Raw genomic sequence first — 21,395 nt, 5'->3', positions numbered from 1 at the left:
ATAATTTTTTGTCAAACGACGTAGTTTAATTTTACAAAGGTCTACCGCGATTCTTTTGGGGACTAAAATTCAAGAAATCATATTCGCGATTTTTTTATATAAAATCTAAATGCACCTCTATATTCAACATCCTCTTAATTTCATAAAAAATGTGTACCCCTTATAAATCGGTATATCATTTATTTGGTACCACAGTTTGCACAGCATTTTGATTTTTTCTGACTCGGGGCAATAAATAAAGTCAAAATCGCCCGGAAACCAATGTATATTTATGTAACATTCTATCTTTTTTACGTAGGAGCTTCTTTGATATCGCAAATAGATTACCTAAAACTTTGGTTTTTATCATTTTCTTCTAGAAAGAAAAGCAAAAAAGATAAAAAGTAGAATGTTCTGTTTTACTTTTACTAGATTACTTATATGCCTCAATTGTAGGGGAGACTGCGGTTTATTGTACCATTTTTTCCTTTGCAGAGTACTTACAGCTAATATATTTAATTAATTACGAATCTTAAAAAAAATTGATTGATGGTACAGCTGCCCCCAATCGCGGGTCAGTTGTAATGGTAACTGGGACATTGGAAGCACTATTAGAAAAGTACTAAAACGAAATACTTTTACTTTATTAACAAAATATTGTAACAGAAAACAACGTTTGATGGACGAAAATCATGAAAAATGGAAATGAATCGTAAAAAAACAGTTTCCGAAAAAAAAATTATTGAAGTTGTAGTATTTTCAACCTTTACATCTCTGGGCTACCGTAGTCTCTAGTGTCATTCGCCCACGTGGCTCCAGCGATTTCGAATACTGAAATCCGATTTTCGTATTATCGTTGTTGCAATAGTGTTTACACTAGTTTTTCAAGTATCAAAAATTGCTTACGTGTGTAGTAACTCGGCACAACATTTGTGTTATGGTGAAGTAACATTCATGTTGTGTAGTTCGTAGAAACTGGATAAGGCGAGCCCAAATGTGTGACACGTCGGTGGACAAAATTGTATTTGTAAGAGTACCCTGTACATTCAAAAATTATTTTGAATAAGTTCTGAATAACCCTGTATAATTGCGTTTAAAAATGTTCATATTTCTCGTCGTTTCATACGATATTAATTGTATAAATTATGAGCGTATCTGTAACTATCCACCAACTCAACCGTCACAGTTTGTTCGATATATCTAGTGTCACAATTGTACCCTGGCAGAACTGCCCCCGGTCTCCCCTATTGTCTAACAAACAATATTTCTCACGTATAAAGTTTCAGCGCGAAATCTGCGACAAGAAGTAGCTTTTCCGTAGAGCCCTTAAATAATTTACAGTCTGAAACTTAAATTGACCGTGTCACATATTTCTCAATTATAACTATTTATTGGAAACTGTGCACCGACGAAACGGAGTTCATGCCTCACCACGACCGTGGAATTTAAAGTACTGCAAACTCCGTAATTTGATATATGAGACTACATCCGAGAATTGACCCGGGAATCGTGTATGTTTCATTGTGGGTCGTTGTACAATCTAATGGGCAATAAAATACTTTATTAAGGTGGCGTTTCCTTTTTCAGACTTAACTTAATCCCTGACAAATGAAAAGAATCTTAAATAGCCAAGTACGAGTACATAGCCGCAGTAAACCTTTCTGCTTTACAATAGCTGAGGTCAAATAACGCAGGTGTTAAGAAATATATACAAAAAAAGTAACAGGTAGGTATTTTTCAAATTAAAGACCGACGGAAGTTGTTGTGTACCTTCTCAATTCATTTATGTATTGTCAATGACAATTATGTTCAATGACACATAGAAAAAAGTACACTGAGTCAAAGATTCGTTAATTTTTTATTATGCATTTTTATCATTAGCTTCTACTTTCACTATTTTATTTTAATGATATTAAATTAGAATTAATCCATTTCTTTCAAAATTTTTATCAAAAGAAGTTATAGGTACTTATTTATTCAAAAATACATTGACCTGACAAGCAATTCCAATGATAGAGCAATTATCAACTTCAGATAAACATGGACGTGTAGCTAGGGGGAGCAGGGGAGTTCATGGCCCACCCCAGAAAGCCTGGTGAATAAACCGAAATATCCTGTATAAAGATAGTATAATGGCTATAAACCACTCTGTAGAAAGATAGTATAATGGCTATAAAACATTTAAATTCATATGAATTAGACTTTATGGAATTAATACTTTTTACATTTGATCCCACATTGATTATAATCATGGGAGTAGCTAAGGGGGAGCAGGGGAGTTCATGGCCCACCCCAGAAAGTGTTACTTAGAAAATTGCTCCCTATTTTTGAAAAAAATCTTCTATCTTTAGACCGTATAAGAAATCATAAAAAAACACTTCTTTCAGTTTAAACATGCTCCCTAATTGTCGGGTATTAAACTCACTGAAGGAAAAGTCCAAGAAAACTCCGGGGAAAGAGTCCGGGAAAAAACTACAGGCAAAATTTTCGGTGCTTGGTAGCTTACTTAATATATGTTAAAGAAGCAAAAATAAGTAAAACATGGTCCGTTTTTAGAATAAAATAGGATTGTTTTTCTTAGAATCACCATAATGAACTACAAGTAGTGACTATATAATCAAATTTAGTGAATGTTTAATTTTAATCAGGAAAATCGTTAAATATAATTTCATCAAAATAGGAAAAATTTTATAAAATACGTTTTTTCAAATATTATATATAAAAAATCCTATGAAGGAATAATCGAAACATAAACCGAAACATCCTGTATAAAGATAGTATAATGGCTATAAACCACTCTATATAAAGATAGTATAATGGCTATAAAACATTTAAATTCATAGAATTAGATTTTATGGAATTAATACTTTTTACATTTGACCCTATATTGATTATATCATGGGGGCCTAAGGGGGAGCAGGGGTGTGTACGGCTCACCCCAGAAAAAATATCTAATATTATCGTCCATCATATCGGCATATCGGTAAGTCGCTGACTGCGTGACCTTTTTTTTAGAATGAAATTAAAACGCGTTCAGATTTGTTGCTGATTGCGAAAGCTTTGTAATCCTGAGCCCACCCCAAGCAAAAATGTTAACTACGCCCATGCAGATAAATCTTGAATACATGATATCTTTACTATGTCTAAAATTTTGTTGTTTGTGAAATACCAAAAGACAAATGTTTCTGGATATTGATCATCTAATAATACCTATATTTTTTACGAATCCTCATTCCTGAAAATTTGATCTTTAGAAATTAATTTTGCTTTATTACATAAACATTTTACTACATCTTTCTTTATGTTTACAATTATTCGAATTAAAACTTAATTATCCGTTAGTATTTGTTGGCTTTTTAAATACATTTATTTCGTTTCCATCATTATTCTTTTTAATTAAAAGGTCGAAAAAGTTATTGTTATCCGTTTCAATTTCTAAAGTGAATTTAATCGATAGTTCTTTACTTTTTATACAATTAAAAAAATTATTTATATGATCAAAATTATATAGTCAAATCAAATATATAAAAAAAACAACTGTCTGATCATTTTGGAGCATTGTGTTATTTATTATTATTTTTTGTTTTCAGTATGGCAGTAATACCTAATGAAATATAAATTGTAACATATATTGTGGTCCATATGACATGATTCAACTCTGACCATTTAATAAAGGAATTGTACAATAAAGATGCTGGAAATTTCTTCAAGATGATTAGCATTTCTTATAATGAAATCCAGACTTTCATTAGCATTAGATATACCGAGCGATCCAGAATGATTGAAACTGACGTCACACGTAAATGTTACCAATGATATTAAAATTTACTTCCATTTGATCAAAATTACTTTCCGTTTTCTTAGATTTCCGACCGACATGATCTATCAATTCAGAGACATCCGTGCTTCTCGTGTGTGCTGGCTGTTGTATTTAATTGTATTCGCCGATGATGTTTTTATTTGAATTTATCGTTCATTTTCTAAATAATCAGTGTACTTCAATCTGTTAATGGAAACGACTTTATATCCTGTTAAAATAAGAGTTTGGGTAGTCATATCTCGGCGAAGAATAATTGGATCTATTTCCTTTGAAGATAATGTTACTGCTGAGTGATATAGACAAAACAATTTGCAGCCATTTTTAAATCAGCTACATGATGACAAATTGCACAATGGTTANATCTCAAAAACGAAAGCCCGGAGAGAAAAATGGAAGAGGAAAATAATGTTTCTTTTTTCAAGAGGAATTTACAGTTTTCCGTTGCGACACTTATTTAGGAACACCCTGTATTTATTATTATTTTTTGTTGTCAGTTGGCAGTAATACCTAATCAAATATAAATAGTTACATATATTGTGGTCTATATGATATCATGCAACTCCCACTGACCATTTAATAAAGGAATTGTACAATAAAGATGATGAAAACTTCTTTAAGCTGATTAGCATTTCTTATAATTAAACATTATATGTACTGAGTGATCCAGAATGATTGAAGTTGACGTCACACGTAAATGTTACCAAGGATATTAAAATTTACTTCCATTTGATCAAAATTACTTAGATTTCCGATCGACACGATCTGTCAATTTAGAGACGTCCGTGCTTCCCGTGTGTGCTTGCTGTTGTATTTAATTGCGTTTGTGGATTATGTTTTTATTTGAATTTATCGTTCATTTTCTAAATCAGTGTTTTCAACGTTTTAATGGGAACGACTTTATATCCTGTTAAAATAGGAGTTTGGGTAGTCATATCTCGGCGAAGAATAATTGGATCTATTTCCTTTGAAGATAATGTTACTGCTGAGTGATATAGACAAAACAATTTGCAGCCATTTTTAAATCAGCTATATGATGACAAATTGCACAATGGTTACTTTCAACGAGATGGGGTAACAGCACGCACAGCTAACACAACACTGGATCTCCTAGGAGAATTTTATGACGATCGCACATTATTAGTTGAGGCTAATGGCCTCCAAGATCTCCGGACTTAACTCCCTTAGATTATTATCTGTATGGAACATTAAAAAATTCCATATATGTGAACCGTTTACACACAGTGGATGAACTAAAGGACGCCATAACAAATAAATTAGCTAATATTACAGAAAATGAATTATATAATGTATTTAACAGTTTAAGAAGACGAGTAAACCTGTGTATACAGAACGATGGCAGACAATTTGAACAATCATTATAAATTGCAATTAAACATATTAAATATTTTTATGCTTCATTTCAATGTTTAAATAGCTGATAGAAATTATAACAAATTTATTACAAAAATTATTATTACTGGTCGGGACAGAATTTTGGTAAAAATTAAAGGTACATATTCATTTTTTTAACTTTAAACCAATAAAGCAATTAAAAATTTTCTTATAGGTAGTAACATGTTCTTTTTATGTTAGAATTTAAGAAATTTTAAATACATTTTTTTATTCCCGTTCATTTAAAAATTGTTGCTTTTACTTTGAAGTTCGCATGAAAAAAACAATATAGATAAATAATTGTTAAAAATCGATTATTATGTTAGTGTTGAGGTTAATAATAATAATATATAAATCATTTTTATTTAATTCATTCCTTTAACAAATTAATAAACNAAATTGATCCAAATTTTAACCGGGAAACTTCACCAGGTTGAAGAACAAATTATTTTAAATAAAAAGTTTCATATTATTGTGTATTATTACCTATATATACGAGTAATGTAAAAAATATCTTCTGAAATATCTTAGGGCCCAACATTCTGCTTTTTGTGTTGTATTTTTGTGATTAATGTAATTATGCGCCACTGCACTTAACCCGCCACTGAACGAAGTAAATCACTGTCAGTGTTGCCAACTACGAAGAGTGAACATAATAGGAGAGTGGCACACAAAATATTTGTAGTAGTAGCACCATCAATCATGCTGGATCTCTCGGTATAAGTATATATTGTAAATCATGTGAAGAATAGAAGTTAATTCGGAATAAAAAAATCACACCAAAATTTTTAAATTCAGCGCGACAATAGGTTTAATTTTCTTTATATAGGTATGTCAGAATACAAGATTTTGATAGTCCAGTGGCAGTTTATTTATTTTGACCCAGTCATTCATTCTTGACAAGTCTTTTTTTAATACAATACAGTATTCAGCAGATGTAACAGAAGCTTGAAGTAATCTGCATATAATGGAACATTAGTTACCACAAATGTCATTAACAAACATACACAATAATAGCGGGCCAAGAACTGAACCCTGAGGTATTCCAGAAGTAGCAACAGTATCAGTCAATGTTGAACGTCCCATGATTTGTTAGAAATAGAAGATACGAAAAATTTTAAAAAGTTTATCGACATACCAAAGTCTGAAAATATACGAAGGAGAATGCTTTTGACAGCTCCATGTCCTGTCATCAACCTGTCCACGAATATCTAATTGGTATCAAAGAGTTATAACTGCATCTGACAATTTTTAATAAGTTTAAAATAAAATAGACACAATTCATTTGTTTCTTTTTCTGTAGATGCATTCCATTATCTTAGTTTGAGAAAAAATTGATCCCTTAAATTTAACATTTTTTCTGTAACAATATCTGTCTGTATAGACAGATATTGTTACATGTAAAGGGCCCTAGCCGGCGGGGCCCAGCCAGGACAAAACGAGGTCCCACAAAGCGCCTACACCGGCCGCAATTGCGGTCGGGGTAGACGACGGATGGAGCCCACCTACGAAGGCTGACCAGGCCTACACGAGATGAGGCAGGATAAAGAGAGATACTCCCCCTCGATCCCAAATCATTGAGGCCAATTTCTAGCCATGGAATAATGGCGCGTGTTACATGTGGGAAGGAAAATTTTAGGCTGCCAAATCGCAATCACAAGGATAAGGTACAATAGAATCAAAAACTTATTGGATTGTTGTATAGAACATGTGGAAACAAACCGCATGATTCCCAAATTCACATCAACGAGAAGTGTGAACTGTTATCTACCTATATCACAGTCTGAAAGGATTTGAACGAAAACAAGACTACAGTAGTAGCATCAGGGGTGTAACCTGGAATGTTAAGAATCGAGTAGCGAACAAAAGCAATCGGGATGTATAGAATGTTTTCTAAAGAAGTTTAAAGGAAAGTGAATTTTATTTTGAGAGAAATGGAATTATGAACAATAGATGTTATTATTATTTATTATTAATATTCCTAAAAAAAAGATTTAACTGAACATTATTATGTGCGAAAAAATGTGTAATCATTACTCAACTGACAATGTTTAATAATTTTTTCTCTATTTTTTTATTACGATTAAATTTGTAAGGATAGTTTAGTTTTCTCCAAAATCAACATATCTATCTGTTGTTCTATATTCAACAATATTTGAAACTCCCCAAAATGATACGCCCATGGACTGGCATTCGCGCACGCTTTACCCATTGCACGGTATTGAGAATGAGTAATCGTCTACTGTTTTAGTATTGGAGTATAGATATTTAAAAATTTCTCTTACATTACTTTTTATAGGGGCGTGCCTCAAAATAACTGGAAATCCGGGCTTGCGTGGGTGTCAAAACCAGCTCATTAAATAATAAAATTTCATTTAGGTCTCCGCAGGAATGTTTTGAGGCGAAATGGAGTATTCCATCCTGTTAGTTGTGGGCTTCCCCTGCCTCCACGGGGCGCATTTAATTTTCGGGGTTCTGATATTATTATTCGCAAATAATTAATGAAAACGATAGAGAATTTCTACGGCATTCGCAGGCTGGATGCCGGAAAGTGGTATCTGGAATACCTATATTTAATTTTCTAATTAAACAGTCAACACAACGTTCCAGTCGATATAGTTATAGGGTTGCCAGATTCACTACGTCTCAATTTTGTATAGGGATAGTCACGAAACACTCTTAAAACCACCCTTAAAACTTCGTATTTCGAAAAAAATTCAATTTTCTTGTGATTTCAAATCTGTACTTAGAAAACAAATGAATGTTGCATTTCGCAGATTAAATCAAATTGGAGCTTCTTTTAAATCGAACATACAAAACTGAACACAACTGTACAACTTGTTTGACTATGTGTGTCTAAATCTTCCTTACTATTAAATATAAATCTATTAATTTGTATATCTCTCGAAACGCAGCATTCAATTGTTTTTCTATGCTATATAGCAGAAGAGAGGATATAATTAATGGCGTAAACTTTTGGAAATTTCTTTAGATGGGGTCACTTTCTCATTTTAGTGACGAAGTAATGATGTCAATTATTTTTACTTCGGGAAAACGAAAATTTACCTAGGAAAACGCGGAGAACCCTCCACCGAAATAGCAACGAAGCGAAGACGACGCGGCGCTAATTAGTATTTTCGTTAATGTTTCGAATTTAAAAAGAAGAAAAAATATTAGTACAATTGAAACTATTAAAATAACAGTAATATTATTGGGCAATAAAAGTACAACAATAATTGTTCTAAAATAAGAAAGAAAATGTAAAACCGTAATCTTTTGAAGGAAAAAAAATACACCCTTACGAGGTCTGTTCAGAAAATAACAGAACTTTATTGTTTAACCTTTATTATTAATTTTACACATTATTGGCCCTTGGCTTCCTCAAAGTACTCCTCTTCCCTATTCCCACACTTTTAGCACTGATTTAAATTTCGGAAATCAGAGGTCTGGCGTGTAAGGAGGGTGAGGGAGGACAGTAATCTGATTTTTGGCACAAAACTGACGAAATGACAGAGCTGAGTGTGCGGGCTCATTGACATGGTGCAAGAACGATGAGTCGTTTCACCACAAATCTGGTCTTTTTGCTGAGTTTGACACGTAATCAATGTAAAACGACCTAATACGGTTCACTGTTTCACCTTGAGGCAAGAATTTAAAATGCATAATTTCATTAAAATCAAAACAGTGAACATCATTTTAACATTGGATCGAGATTGACGTGCTTTCTTGGGGGGCGTGGAGATCCTTTGTCAATCCATTGCTGTGATTGAACTTTTGTCTCAATGTCGTAACCGTAAACCCAGCTTTTGTCTCCTGATATGATCCTTTGAATGAATGTTTCATCGTCATTGTTCAAGAAGTTGGAATTTCTCTGACTGTCAATCGGCGATTTGTATGCACCACATCTTTGAGTTTCTGATCGTGGGAGTCATCAGTTGAGGTCGAAAATTTTCCTGGTAAAGGATTATCTTCAATTCATTGACGACCATTTTTAAATCGTGAAAATCATTCGTAATATTGTGTACGACCCAGAGCATAATCTCCGTAAGCTTGATTTAAAAGTTGAAATGTTTCCGTGAAAGTTGATGAGATATCAACAATCCAAGAATATGTGGTTACAGTGGAGGTTATGCGCAACGCAGTACTGCCAATTGCATATCACTAAATATCTTCATTAGCGCGCAATTCAAAAAGTTCGGTTATTTTTTCAACAGATCTCATATTACCAACATCTTAACCTCTCTTCTCTTATTGCTTTGAAGTCACAAAAAAATTCTTAAAACTTCTGTTTTACGATAGTAGGTACCTTTGAAAACAAATAGCGCTGTTCATATGTATATTTCTTCTAAAATAGTTCGACAAATATCAGAAACGTCAAATTTTTATTTTAAGAAATGTTTGTTTTTTTTTTCTGGATTAAAAAGGATTAAAAGTAATTTAATCCCTGAGAGACTTAAATTAACACTTCTCGATGTTAAAGACTAACACAGTACATTTAGTTCATGTTAGTGAGTATAGCATTATATACAAATTAAAATATGGATATACTAAAATTAGTTTTTTTTATTATTTTTCACGTTATTTTTCAGAAATAATCAAGGTAAGTTTCTAAAATCCAAATTTGTGAATATAAATAATCCTACTTCCAATTTTCAATCAATTTTTGCTGCTACTGATCAGTAAAATATTTATAAAGTTCAGATTTCACATAAATAGATTGAAAAGGGACAATGCTAATAGTAATTTTTTCAAGCCATTAAAGAATATCCACTCATACTTCTTTCATTAGGATTCCTCGTGTTTTTATACAGCACTTATAAAACTGAACCTTACAGACTGCCGTAGTTTACAGCAAAACACCAGAGGAATTTTAATGAGACAGTGATTAAATAAGATGCATGAGAGAATTTGCTCCTTCTTGAAGAAATGTTGCATACGACAACGCATATCGTATCAGGTTACGATAAATTCCAATCTTGTGTTACGTTCTTGCGATATTGGGAGCATTTCTGTTGAATATTCTAGTCTGTCTAATGTAACGCCGTGCTACTCGCTCTACTATTAACATCTCGTAAAATATGAAGAGCATCAGATGGGCTAGTGCCCCCAGCTTTTTTACATTGTACAGACTGCCTGATTTGCGATGGGAATTCGAGGCATTTCAGAAATTATCAGGAATATAAAACACTTTCCGATTTTCAAGACAAACTCAATTATTGAATCGGAAATTTGATATTCTCGTTTATTTTCGATTTACATAGTAGTAATTATCTACATCTTCAGTTATGCGCTAGACTTTTGCTAAAAAGTTAGAAGTAAAGTAAAAACGACCTACAGCAATGTTTCCGCTTAGAATCAAATGGTGGAATATTTGCTATAATCTGAAAAAACTGAGAATATTTATTTTCTATTTGTTTCTATTGATTTATAATGACAATTTCCATATATTAGGTAGGTACACTTATTTTTATGTTTTCACAAAAAATGATTCTGCTTATATTAAATTGTCAAACTATCTTCACCATTCTTTAAGAACTAATGGGTTGGGGGATAAGTAAAGTCAGTTTTTTTTTTAATTTAAAAATTCACATGCCAATTAAAAGAGAGCTTTCTAACAGGAAAAAAATTTGGGTATGTTTCTGGAAAAAATATAATTGACGACGTCATTAGTCGTTTCTGTCAAATCCCAAAGATAATATTTTGATTGAAAATGGAGCTTATCTCATCCCATTTGACAATTTTATTTAAATTTTTTGTATGCTCACAGTAGGCTTATACTATCGCGTTTGAGACACCCTGTACATAAATTCCTTTCTCAATATATTAAGACTCGGATTTGTCCAAATATGAATAAATATGTCATGGCCATACTTTCAACATAACGTAAGGAATACCCGGACGATATCCAAGACAAGTTCTTTCCGGTGCACGATTCACTTTGATTCGAAATTTAATACTTTCCCAAGGGAAATAAAATACCTCCAATGTCTACGAACCAAAAGTTAGTCGGCGACTAAAAAAAAATAACAAGAAACATGCGGAAGTTTCGGACTTGGCTGTATGCGTGTGGTATCATATTTATAAAGTATAATAACTTTAATTTTAATCAATATCCAGCTAAATTATAACGTTAATTAGCCTTTTATACTCAGGTTAATTAAAATGCACGCTTAAACTGGAATCACTAAAGAGAGGACAGCTATATTCACGCGAAAAAAGTGTACGAGTTACAGGCCACGGAACAGGTAATCATTTTCTGCTGTTTATTTCTGTTAATTACTTGTCCGAGAAGTAGCTGAATCCTAAGAAATGTAATTATAAAGGCGGAGTGTTTGGCAGATTAAATAAGCTTATCTCCGATTGATCTAAATTTTCCATCTATAACAAATTTAAAAATATTTTTACTTGTTTCAAAAACAACTACGTCGGAGTGTAAGTGGAGACGGGTTTTTACTGTACAGGGCAAAGCAAAATATTGCATTTTTTAGACAGAAAGCAAATTTATGCAAATTAAGTAGGAGTATATTAAATTATTTATTATTTTGCCTTGACAATGTAATATTTATGTATGTAAAACGATTTTATCAAAGTAAAATTAGGTATAGTACACAAGTAATTTTGCAATTTTTTCAATCCTATTTAAAATAAATTAACGTCAAATCATGTAATCCAATTAATTGGGTCGAAACTGTACTTTCTAAATTTACACTTGCATACAGTGTGGTAATGAACCAGGACAGTTTTTCAATTTTTTTGAGACGTACAATTCGAATGATTTTTTCATGTAGTTCTGTTTCAGTTTAAAAATCTAGGAGGCATTGTAAAAGATTGAAGATCAACTTATAAGCACTCTATATTATTTTGCAATAGTTATTATAATCAGCAGTGTTACCAACTGGTTAATTGTTTATAGTCCAGACGGTAACTGTTTCAAAGAGTCCATATTTGGGTGAATCGTATATCCACGGAGATTTTTGTCTTTTTGGCTTTCAAATATCAGTAGAAATGAAAATTTTTCTATGCGCATAAAAAATGTGGCCTTAACTTTTGGCAGCACAATATGTTAAAAAAATTCGAAAAATTTCATATTTTTCTTCCTATTTAATTATATATCTTTTCAAGAGTTGATTTTAGGCGAAAATGGAAAAAAATGTTTGTAATTAAATTTTACAAAATATGACTAGTTACAAATCGAATGAATCATGATTATTATTGTAAAAATCGAAAAAATCGCCAAAAATGGGGGTAAAAAAATTTACTTTTTAGGGATTTTTTTTTCGGGTCTTTAAATTGGGTATAAGACGTTCATACGTGACTCAAGAAAAGTTCATGTTATGTAGAATCATCACACCAAATTTCATCAAAATCGGTTAGATAGATTTTTCATTCCAGATTTTGAAAAAAAATTTACAAATTTTCAAAATTTTGCACAGTAAAAACCAAAGCTCTTAGATACTTAAAAATTTAATCACATATAGAAGGGCTCTCAAGCTTTCAAACGCTTTTTGAAAAATTCGAATCCGTCATTTAGGAGAGCTCTGGCGCTTGTTTAAACATTGGTCGAATTTTTGTACTACATATAATTTTGTATTTTTGTTAAACAGTAAATAATATTTGAATTATACTTTAGCCACAAAAGATATGATGATTAAATTAATAATTAATTAATTAATTAATTAATTACTAATTTTCGACATATTTTGAAAATAATTGTTGTTTTTAGACGATTTTAGAATATTTAAATAAATTTGTTTTTGATCATTGATAAACAATAGGTATATAAGTTTATGCACTTACCTTTGATATAATAAAAAAATAAAGTTGATAATTAAAGGAAGTTTAAAGAAAAATAATTATCGGACTGTTAAAGGCCAATAATTATTGATAGGCATTGGAAAATACGCTAATTGTTTTTTTTTAAATCGCAAGACATCGATTTAAAAAAATCATCAAAATCGGACCTTTAGAAGCTGATATATTCAAAATTTTTTAAGCGCGTCGCGGTTTTGAACTCGCGGATTGAATTTCGAGAAGGCAGAAGCGGTCGCGCTTCTGCTTCCCCCACCACCACCACCCGAACGATTTTCTTGAATATCTCGCTTGCATAAATAACTTTAAACGCATTTTAAAGTAGGTTGCCAATGAAGAAAAGTATTGCAAATTTAGACCTGGTAAGAACTCGGAATACCAAAGGTATTTTTCGAAAAATTAGCCCGGATGTCCCAGTACATTTAGTGCAAATGATAGTTAACTTTGATCCGCTATAACAACGTAACTAATTGATCAACCGATCTGTTTTTTTAAAGAAGCAAAATCTATACAACCGATTTTGATGAAATTTGGTGTGATGATTCTACATAACATGAACTTTTCTTGAGCCAAGTATGAAGGTCCTATACCCAACTTAAAGACCCCAAAAAAATTCCCTAAAAAGTAATGTCTTTAATCCCATTTTTGGCGATTTTATCGATTTTTACAATAATAATCATGATTCATTCGATTTGTGACTAGTCATATTTTGTAAAATTTAATTACAAAAATTTTTTTCCTCTTCCATTTTTGGCCTAAAATCAACTCTTATATTTTTACTTGTTTGTCATTGACTGTTGTGAATATCTAAATACTTCCAAACCCATAATAGAATTTGGATAAAATTATAAAAATATATATTTGGAATGAAAACGAATAAATAATATTGGTGTTTAAAAAATAGAAACTTAAATTTGCGTAATCTGGAAAATTTTTCTAATGTATCTGGAAAACCCTTGATCCCCAAGGAGTATTTTTGCTAAAATTTGTTTTGTATACACATCGCAAAAAAACACAATCAACACAATTTTTCGAGTCCACATCCAATTATTGTAGTGAAATAATGACACTATTCGTTGAGTAATGCGCCATATTGGTATAACACACCTAATATTAACTAAAATCAACTCTTAATAATTACAACCAAGTAAACGTATTTGTTGTCTGACAGCATAGTCTAAACTACGGGTTAGTATGTGTTTGTACACAACTTTGTGTTCCCCTTACTTAGAAATGCATAATGTTAACAACGAATGGAGTAAATTTTACAAAGTTTGTTCTCATTCTCGCATATTTCAGTTCTCCTAATTAAAAATTGTGTTGATAAGCTCATTTCTTTGTTAAAATCTTAAATTCACTCAAAAAATTCAACACCAAATTAATTTCGCTCTTTAATAATTTTGAATTTACACAATGTTTTTCTCTCAGAATATAATGCGGAAGAACAGGATCCAAATACCTTACATTACTTTTACAGTCGGCCAACTAACGTTTGAAGGGTTACTGATAAATCAGTAACACTACAATTGTTTACGGAATCACTTGAAGAAAACAGGCGGCTCTTGCGATCTATATCTTAACAGCATCAGCAACAGCAATTAAACTGTATTGGGATCGTAGCTAATAACTCGTAAATATCGTTTCCAGTTACTTGGCCGGCAATTAACTCATGCGACGCCTTAACTATTAAGACACTTTTATGGGTTTTTCATTGTGTCGGCTACTTCACTAGCTTAGTAATCGTTGTTACTGTTATCGATGAGGAGACATAAAATTGTTTATTGTCTGTGATCCCTCCGATGTGTCATGCATCCAGATAAGTGCATTCTACTCGCTGCGCATACGATAGAACTGGCGTTAGAGAATCAATTACTTATTCTGTCAGTTTCCCATCTGGCCGTGATGAATTTAGTATTCGAGGTTTGTTTTAGAGGGAATAATATTAAAAGTTATTACAAGATTCCATTATTTAATCACTTTCGTGTAACTTTTACATACAGGGTGTCTTTTAATTGACTGTCTAGTCAACCTGCGTAAGGTGTTACTTGGTCAAAATTAACACGAGAAGTTGGATAAACTATGACTATTCTAATCTTTACACAAACATAATGGCTTAAAGATGATCTCTTGATAGTTCTTTTTATCTTCGTTAGCGTCGTATTTGATAAAAATGTTGTTCTGCCCTATAATATGAAAAGGTGGTAGCGATTGAAAGAAAGACATTAAAAAATAGGTTATGTATTCAATAGAATGACTTGCATTTTAAATAGGTATGTATAGAATAAAAATAAGATAAATATTCTGCCTTCTATTTGGGTACCGAAAATAAAACGTTAAAGACCATAAACATTTGTCGGTTGTGTTTAAGAAACATTAATTTATCTCTGAAGATAAACATCACAGACTTCTTTAATGTGTTAATCTTGAACTGACATGATGATAGATTTTTAAATTTTTCCGAAGAACAGTGTCCCTTATCAATTTTTTTTTATTAACCAATAAAATTATTTTTTATAATAGGTCCTAAATATCTTCTTTCAAGAGACAAAAAAAATTCGAAATTCACCTATTTTTTTGTAACTTTGAATAAGTATAAACTATGAATATTCCAATAATATACCAAATTTGCCAATGATAATCAACTTTTTTGAAAGATATTGATTTATTTGGTTTTTGTGTTAATTTTGACCAACGAACACACAGTAGAAGTATGGCAATTAAATTTTAAGACGCCCTTAAATAAACATAGGACCACTACGCCACTGAGTATTTTAGAAATTCTTTATAATGTATCTAGTCTTCATGAGATTTGCATAACTTTTTAATTTTCGATAAATGTAGAATGTAACACTAATAATACACTAAACTAATTTCAAAGAAAAATTTCCATATTCTATAAATTTTTTACTTAATTTACAGAAAACAATTTCTTTCCTTGGAAATTTATAAGGACAATTACGTAGTTGGTGTAATATTAATATGAAAATTTGCAAAAATGAAATATGCTTTAATATCTACTGTTTATTTTCATTATATTTTAAGTAATGAATATTTATGAATAAAATTTCAGTCCTTTTTAGTATCTGCAGTAATTTTTCAGGGTACCGATAATATTCCTGTTCATTATCTTGAATTTTCCTTCATAAGAGATACATCATTATAGATCGGCCATATTAGATATTATTTTTCTTGTTTATGAATGGAGATATCTTCAAACCTTTTTGAATGTGATATAAAGAAACATACCTAAATGTTATCTCATAAATATTACATATTAACCTTATTATGATGGTACGATATAAAATAAATCAGGTTGTTAGGAAAGATAGTCTCAAATCCCCTACAATTCATTATTTTTGTTGATTTTAATTTAAATATATTTATTTATATTCTTTTGTCATATTTCTTTAACAAGATTTTTTTGTTGAAAACTGTTTAATACTACTTATTATACAAATGAAAATTTTGTAAAATTACCAGTAAATTTTGTATTTTAGAAAATATGAATTTAAATTTTCGCTGTGTTTTTACATATTCAAGACAATTTTGCCGAATTTAGTAAAGAAAAAGCGTTTAAAAGTATTTTTTCGGTTAATTTAAAGTTGGACAGAACTCCACCAACTTTTAAACAAAAAAATTATCAATTCTTTTTTTGCTGTGAAAGCTGAATTATGAAAAAATCCTGGTCTAAATCTCATTAAAAAAAGTAAAAGATTTCTTACAATTATAACAGAAAATATAATGCGTAGAAACATTTGAGGGCATACAACAAAACTATAAAAATATTTATGAAAAACTATACAAAATTTTCAAGAAAAGTACGCCTCTACCACTGTTTAAAAACAATTTCTAGCGCGCGTTTTCCCCCTTTCCCTCGAATTACCCCGCGCCCCAAAAAAAATAATAGCGCAAGGGAGCATGCATAGGCAACTAGATACTTTAATTAATTTCAGGTCCACCGTGCACATAAACTGTACCTGATGCCTGTCCCTTAAATTTTGAATGAGGTAATGCATACGTAATTGCCCATGGTATTATTTTCAAAAATTACACCGCCTCCAGCTGATGAAGACCCAAGCCTCGGATGGCGGGTAAAAATCTCCATCATTACTGGACAGCCACCTAATATTTACGCCATTAAATTATTAAACGGGGCAAAAATATTTCCAGATTTTCCATAATAAGAACGCTACGTGCGTTGTTTCGGGTTGTCTTTACGTTGTAATTTTCTGGCGAAAATGGTAAATCTTCATTAACATTTACCGAAATTGAAAACAAATGATGTTGGACATTTACATGATTACCGACATTTAAATCAATCAGAACCGTGTTTATCTTTAGGTACATACAGCAGAACATAAATATACGAAATTTTGCGAGCACATGCTGTTTTAAGTTGTACATCTTTTGCCTTTCGTTTTGCTGAAACAAATACATAATTTTCCGCAAATATATCTTTAGTAAATTTAAAAAACATAGAGCAGTAGTCTTTAACTATGTTCGCGAAATTAAAGGTAAAACGATTAAATTTTTTTTTCTTATTTTGAGAACTTTTATCATCTGGTAAAGTTGAATGCATGCAATTCAGGACATTCCGTATACATACAGGTACTTTAATACCAAACATTTAAATACGCTAAGGAAAAAACTCCATGAATAAGCTAGTCAGTAATAATAATTATTATTAATGAACAGAAATAAGTAATAATCTAAATAGCACTAGTGAGACAATTCTTTACATTATTTGTAGTTATTACTTAATGTTACCTTATTCCATATTTTTGGTTTCTAGTAGCTACAACTGTCGACAAAGACAAAAAAAATTCAGCCATGATACAGTAATCAATATAAAGTGTGTTACTTTTTATTTTATTGAGTTTTCTGCAACACTGCAAAGAAAAAATATTAAATATGTAACCCCTTGCGCTAAAAAGATCAGTCAAGGGAATGACTTATAATTTAGATTTGTCTAACCAGAAAGTAGGCAATTCTTCACAATTGCACAATTATACAATGGAACAAAGTCCCAATTACAGGACAAGGTAAAACAGAAAACCTTAATTAAACTAGAAAAAACAACTAACATTAAATATAAAAACATAAGTACTCCTCAAAATAGAGCAATCAAAATGTAAAATCCAGATAAAAGAACTTAAGTATAAACAATAATAGACAAAACTAATAAGCTAAATAACATATATTAGTAAATTTGTACGAGGTGTAGGTGATTCAAAAGCAGAGTGAAATCTAGAATACATAAGTTTAGAAATATGATATGAAATCTTTGAAACTAACGAATCTGCATTTAAAGTATTATTTATAATTTTCAAAAGGAACATAATCAGGACAATACGTTACGTTAGATAGTTAATGTTTCAAAAAACTTTCTATTATCGTTATCAAAATTCAAATTGCCTTAAAGTAAAGGTAAACAACAACAAAACCTGTATATAAAGTGCTTTTCTCATACATAGGTAGTGCTTTTAGATTTGGAAAATGGGGATACTTTTTTATTCTGAACAATTTTTTTTAATGAAATTTGTTGATACATAATACGAAAAAAGGTCTTTACCAACACAAACAATAATTTTTTTATTCGTGTCAAGACCTACTTTTGTTTTAGAAATAAATATGCTTTACAGATTATTTTTTAACCAAGCAGATTCATTCTCCGTAGTATTAATTCTCCTCAATTTTTTTTTGTTATTAACACCATCGATTCGACGACCTTGGAACATCCTATACATGTTAAATGTTAGAAAATAGTTAAATTATTGTACGTTTCTTAATTAGCATTAGCAACAATGCCTTTTTTTCATAAAATGAAAAATACAAAATTTAAATTTCATCCGAGTGCTTTTTCAGGTACAATATTTTATAAAAAAATGTGTTATTAAAAAAAATATGCTTCAAATATCTAATAATTAATAGAATTCTGAATACAAGGCGAAATAGTGCCATTGTGATAAACTATTGGAGTTGACTTCTTCGTATAAACTTATATTAATGAAAAAAAAAAACTTTTTAGGTCGACGTCATTTATACGCATAATCTCTGATTCTCAATTTATGCTAAAACTATGTTAAATCATTTACGTGTAGATTTGCAATTGAACAATTTCATTTGGTTATCTGGTAACAACATCTCATCATCAGATAAATGCTCGATAGCAACTTGGAACTCCAAACTCCAATCGACTGAATACATTTGATATGATTATCGCGCTTGATTGGAAAGCGAGTTGGAATCCCTCTAATGATGTGACTATTCATGAGACGTTACACCAGTTTGCTTTATTTCAAGGAGTGTAATAGGAGTGCTTCTATTAACGTGATTGAAGAATAACGTCTTGGTTCAACGGTAGAAAATATTTGCAAATTCAAAAAATCACACATTAAATTTCGTCTTTTTATACCATACATTTATAACATAACGTGCGTTGCTATAAATGTATCTTGTCCAGTTTTAGAAACTAGTTGAACTGGAGTTCTGAAATAAAATTAATGACTTACCTTATGATAATCGAATCCATGTTTGATCTTCTTCCCGTTCATATTGATGGAGTAATTGTAGTACTTGGAATTCATTATTAGACCACCCCATTCCCTCCAACCTGGTGGAATGTAGGAACCGTTGTACTTGTTTAGGTATTTTCCAAAATAACCTGCAAAAAAGCGTTTAATAGTTAATAAAAGTATTGCGCTAGGTAAAAGGAAATATCAGAATAACGATATTCCTAAGTCAGTATTCAGTACAATGAGCTTGATATTAATCTTAAATTTTATGTATACAGGGTGTTTCTTAATAACGTGCTAATATTTAAGGAAGTTATTCTTGGGTCCATTTTAAGAAAAAAAACTTCATATGAACATATGTCCTAAAAGTCTTAACTTTTGAACTACAGGGTGCTAAAGCTTTATGAAAAAACATTTTTTTATGATAACTTTGGCATTACCTACCCTAGATATTTTTTCAAATTTGGTACACACCTTCTATTCATCGAGATGCATTTTCTGATGAACAAAGAATTTTATTATTTTTGCCAGTGGCGTCTGTACAGTTTTTGTATTGAATATTTTTGAAGAAAAATATGTTACGCCAGGGTATTTTCTTTTGCCATTCCAAAATGTATGTAGATTACTGTAATTTCTTAATTTCAACGTTTAAAAGTTATTATCTTAAGTAAATTATTGTTCAAAGTTTCATAAATCTTTTTTTTTATTCGTAAGTGGTCCAATAAGATGCAAATGAATGAATTTTATTTTTTTATGCGAAAACCGTACGTCAAATGAAAAAAATTCAAGACACCACATTTGTTCAGAAAGGAATAAGGATTTCAAAAATACTTTAAGAAAAAGCAGTGGCGTAACATATTTTTGTTTGTTTTTTTCATAAAACTTTACTTCTCTTACTCATCTAACTGCTGGATATGAATCACTGCCCATTATTATGGAACACGGGTATACAGGGTGTTAATGTTAAGTTTTGCCAAACTTGAATGGCGTATTCTACTGCTGAAACCAATCAACTTTTGCCCTATAAAGTTGAGTGATAAAATTTGATAAAAGGATGACAGTTTTTTAGTAGGGACTATTTTTTCATGGATAACTTATTCCAAAATACATTCCAGTGGCGTAGTTATTGGAGGAGTAGGGGACCTTTTTTGAAAAAAATCGTACGCCAGTGGTTTTTCAACTAATTTTAAATGTTTATAAAATGTACAATCAGTTTGTGGCAATAAAGTATTCTTGTAAAATTTACTGGTCTTTAGATAATTAGGAAATCAAATAAGATACTTAAGTACCTACGTTGCTATTTAAAGGTTCCTACAAGAAGAATTACCACAACTTCTAGAACAAGTGTCATTGAGATTACGTCAATTATTGGAGCGCCACCTCATTACAGTCTTACCGTTAGACAGTTGCTGTATAATCAGTATCCTAATAACTGGATTGGTAGAGGAGGACCCATTGCTTGGCCGGCTCGTTCCCCCGACCTGAATCCCTTGGATTACTTTTTTAATATAACAAAGAATGGTAAAATCATCGTAGGTACTTAAGTATCTTCTTATTTGATTTCCGAATTATCTAAAGACCAGTAACTTTTACGAATACTTTACAAGAATACTTTATTGCCATAAATTGATTGTACATTTTAAAAACATTTAAAATTATTTAAAAAATCAGTGGCGTACGATATTTTTTTTTTTTCAAAAAAGGTCCCCTACTCTCTCACGGGAGTGTATTTTGGAATAATTTATCCATGAAAAAATAGTACCTACTACAGGAAAAATAATATAAATATTTGAAACTTTTAACACCCTGTATATCCTTAGGGAAGCGTTCTATTAAAAATTTTTATAGGGGAAAAGTTGGTTATTTTCATCGGTAGAATA

The 21,395-nt window shown here is 31.0% G+C and overlaps 1 protein-coding gene across 5 annotated transcripts in view; it reads right to left on the bottom strand.

The window, feature by feature from the left end:
- Positions 1-21,395, bottom strand: part of LOC108911733 (extracellular sulfatase SULF-1 homolog) — a 272,564-nt gene that overhangs the window by 42,937 nt on the left and 208,232 nt on the right. For all 5 annotated transcript variants that reach the window (XM_018716735.1, XM_023455876.1, XM_023455877.1 and 2 more), the window contains one exon: positions 19,513-19,664. In XM_018716735.1, coding sequence (XP_018572251.1) covers positions 19,513-19,664 — 152 coding nt within the window. The remainder of the gene's footprint in view (positions 1-19,512; positions 19,665-21,395) is intronic.

Source organism: Anoplophora glabripennis, unplaced genomic scaffold (genome assembly GCF_000390285.2).
Source record: "Anoplophora glabripennis isolate ALB-LARVAE unplaced genomic scaffold, Agla_2.0 scaffold417, whole genome shotgun sequence".
In the NCBI taxonomy this organism is placed as follows: domain Eukaryota; kingdom Metazoa; phylum Arthropoda; class Insecta; order Coleoptera; family Cerambycidae; genus Anoplophora; species Anoplophora glabripennis.
The sequence above is the reverse complement of the archived record's forward strand: the minus strand, read 5'-3'. Positions and strand labels throughout refer to the sequence as shown.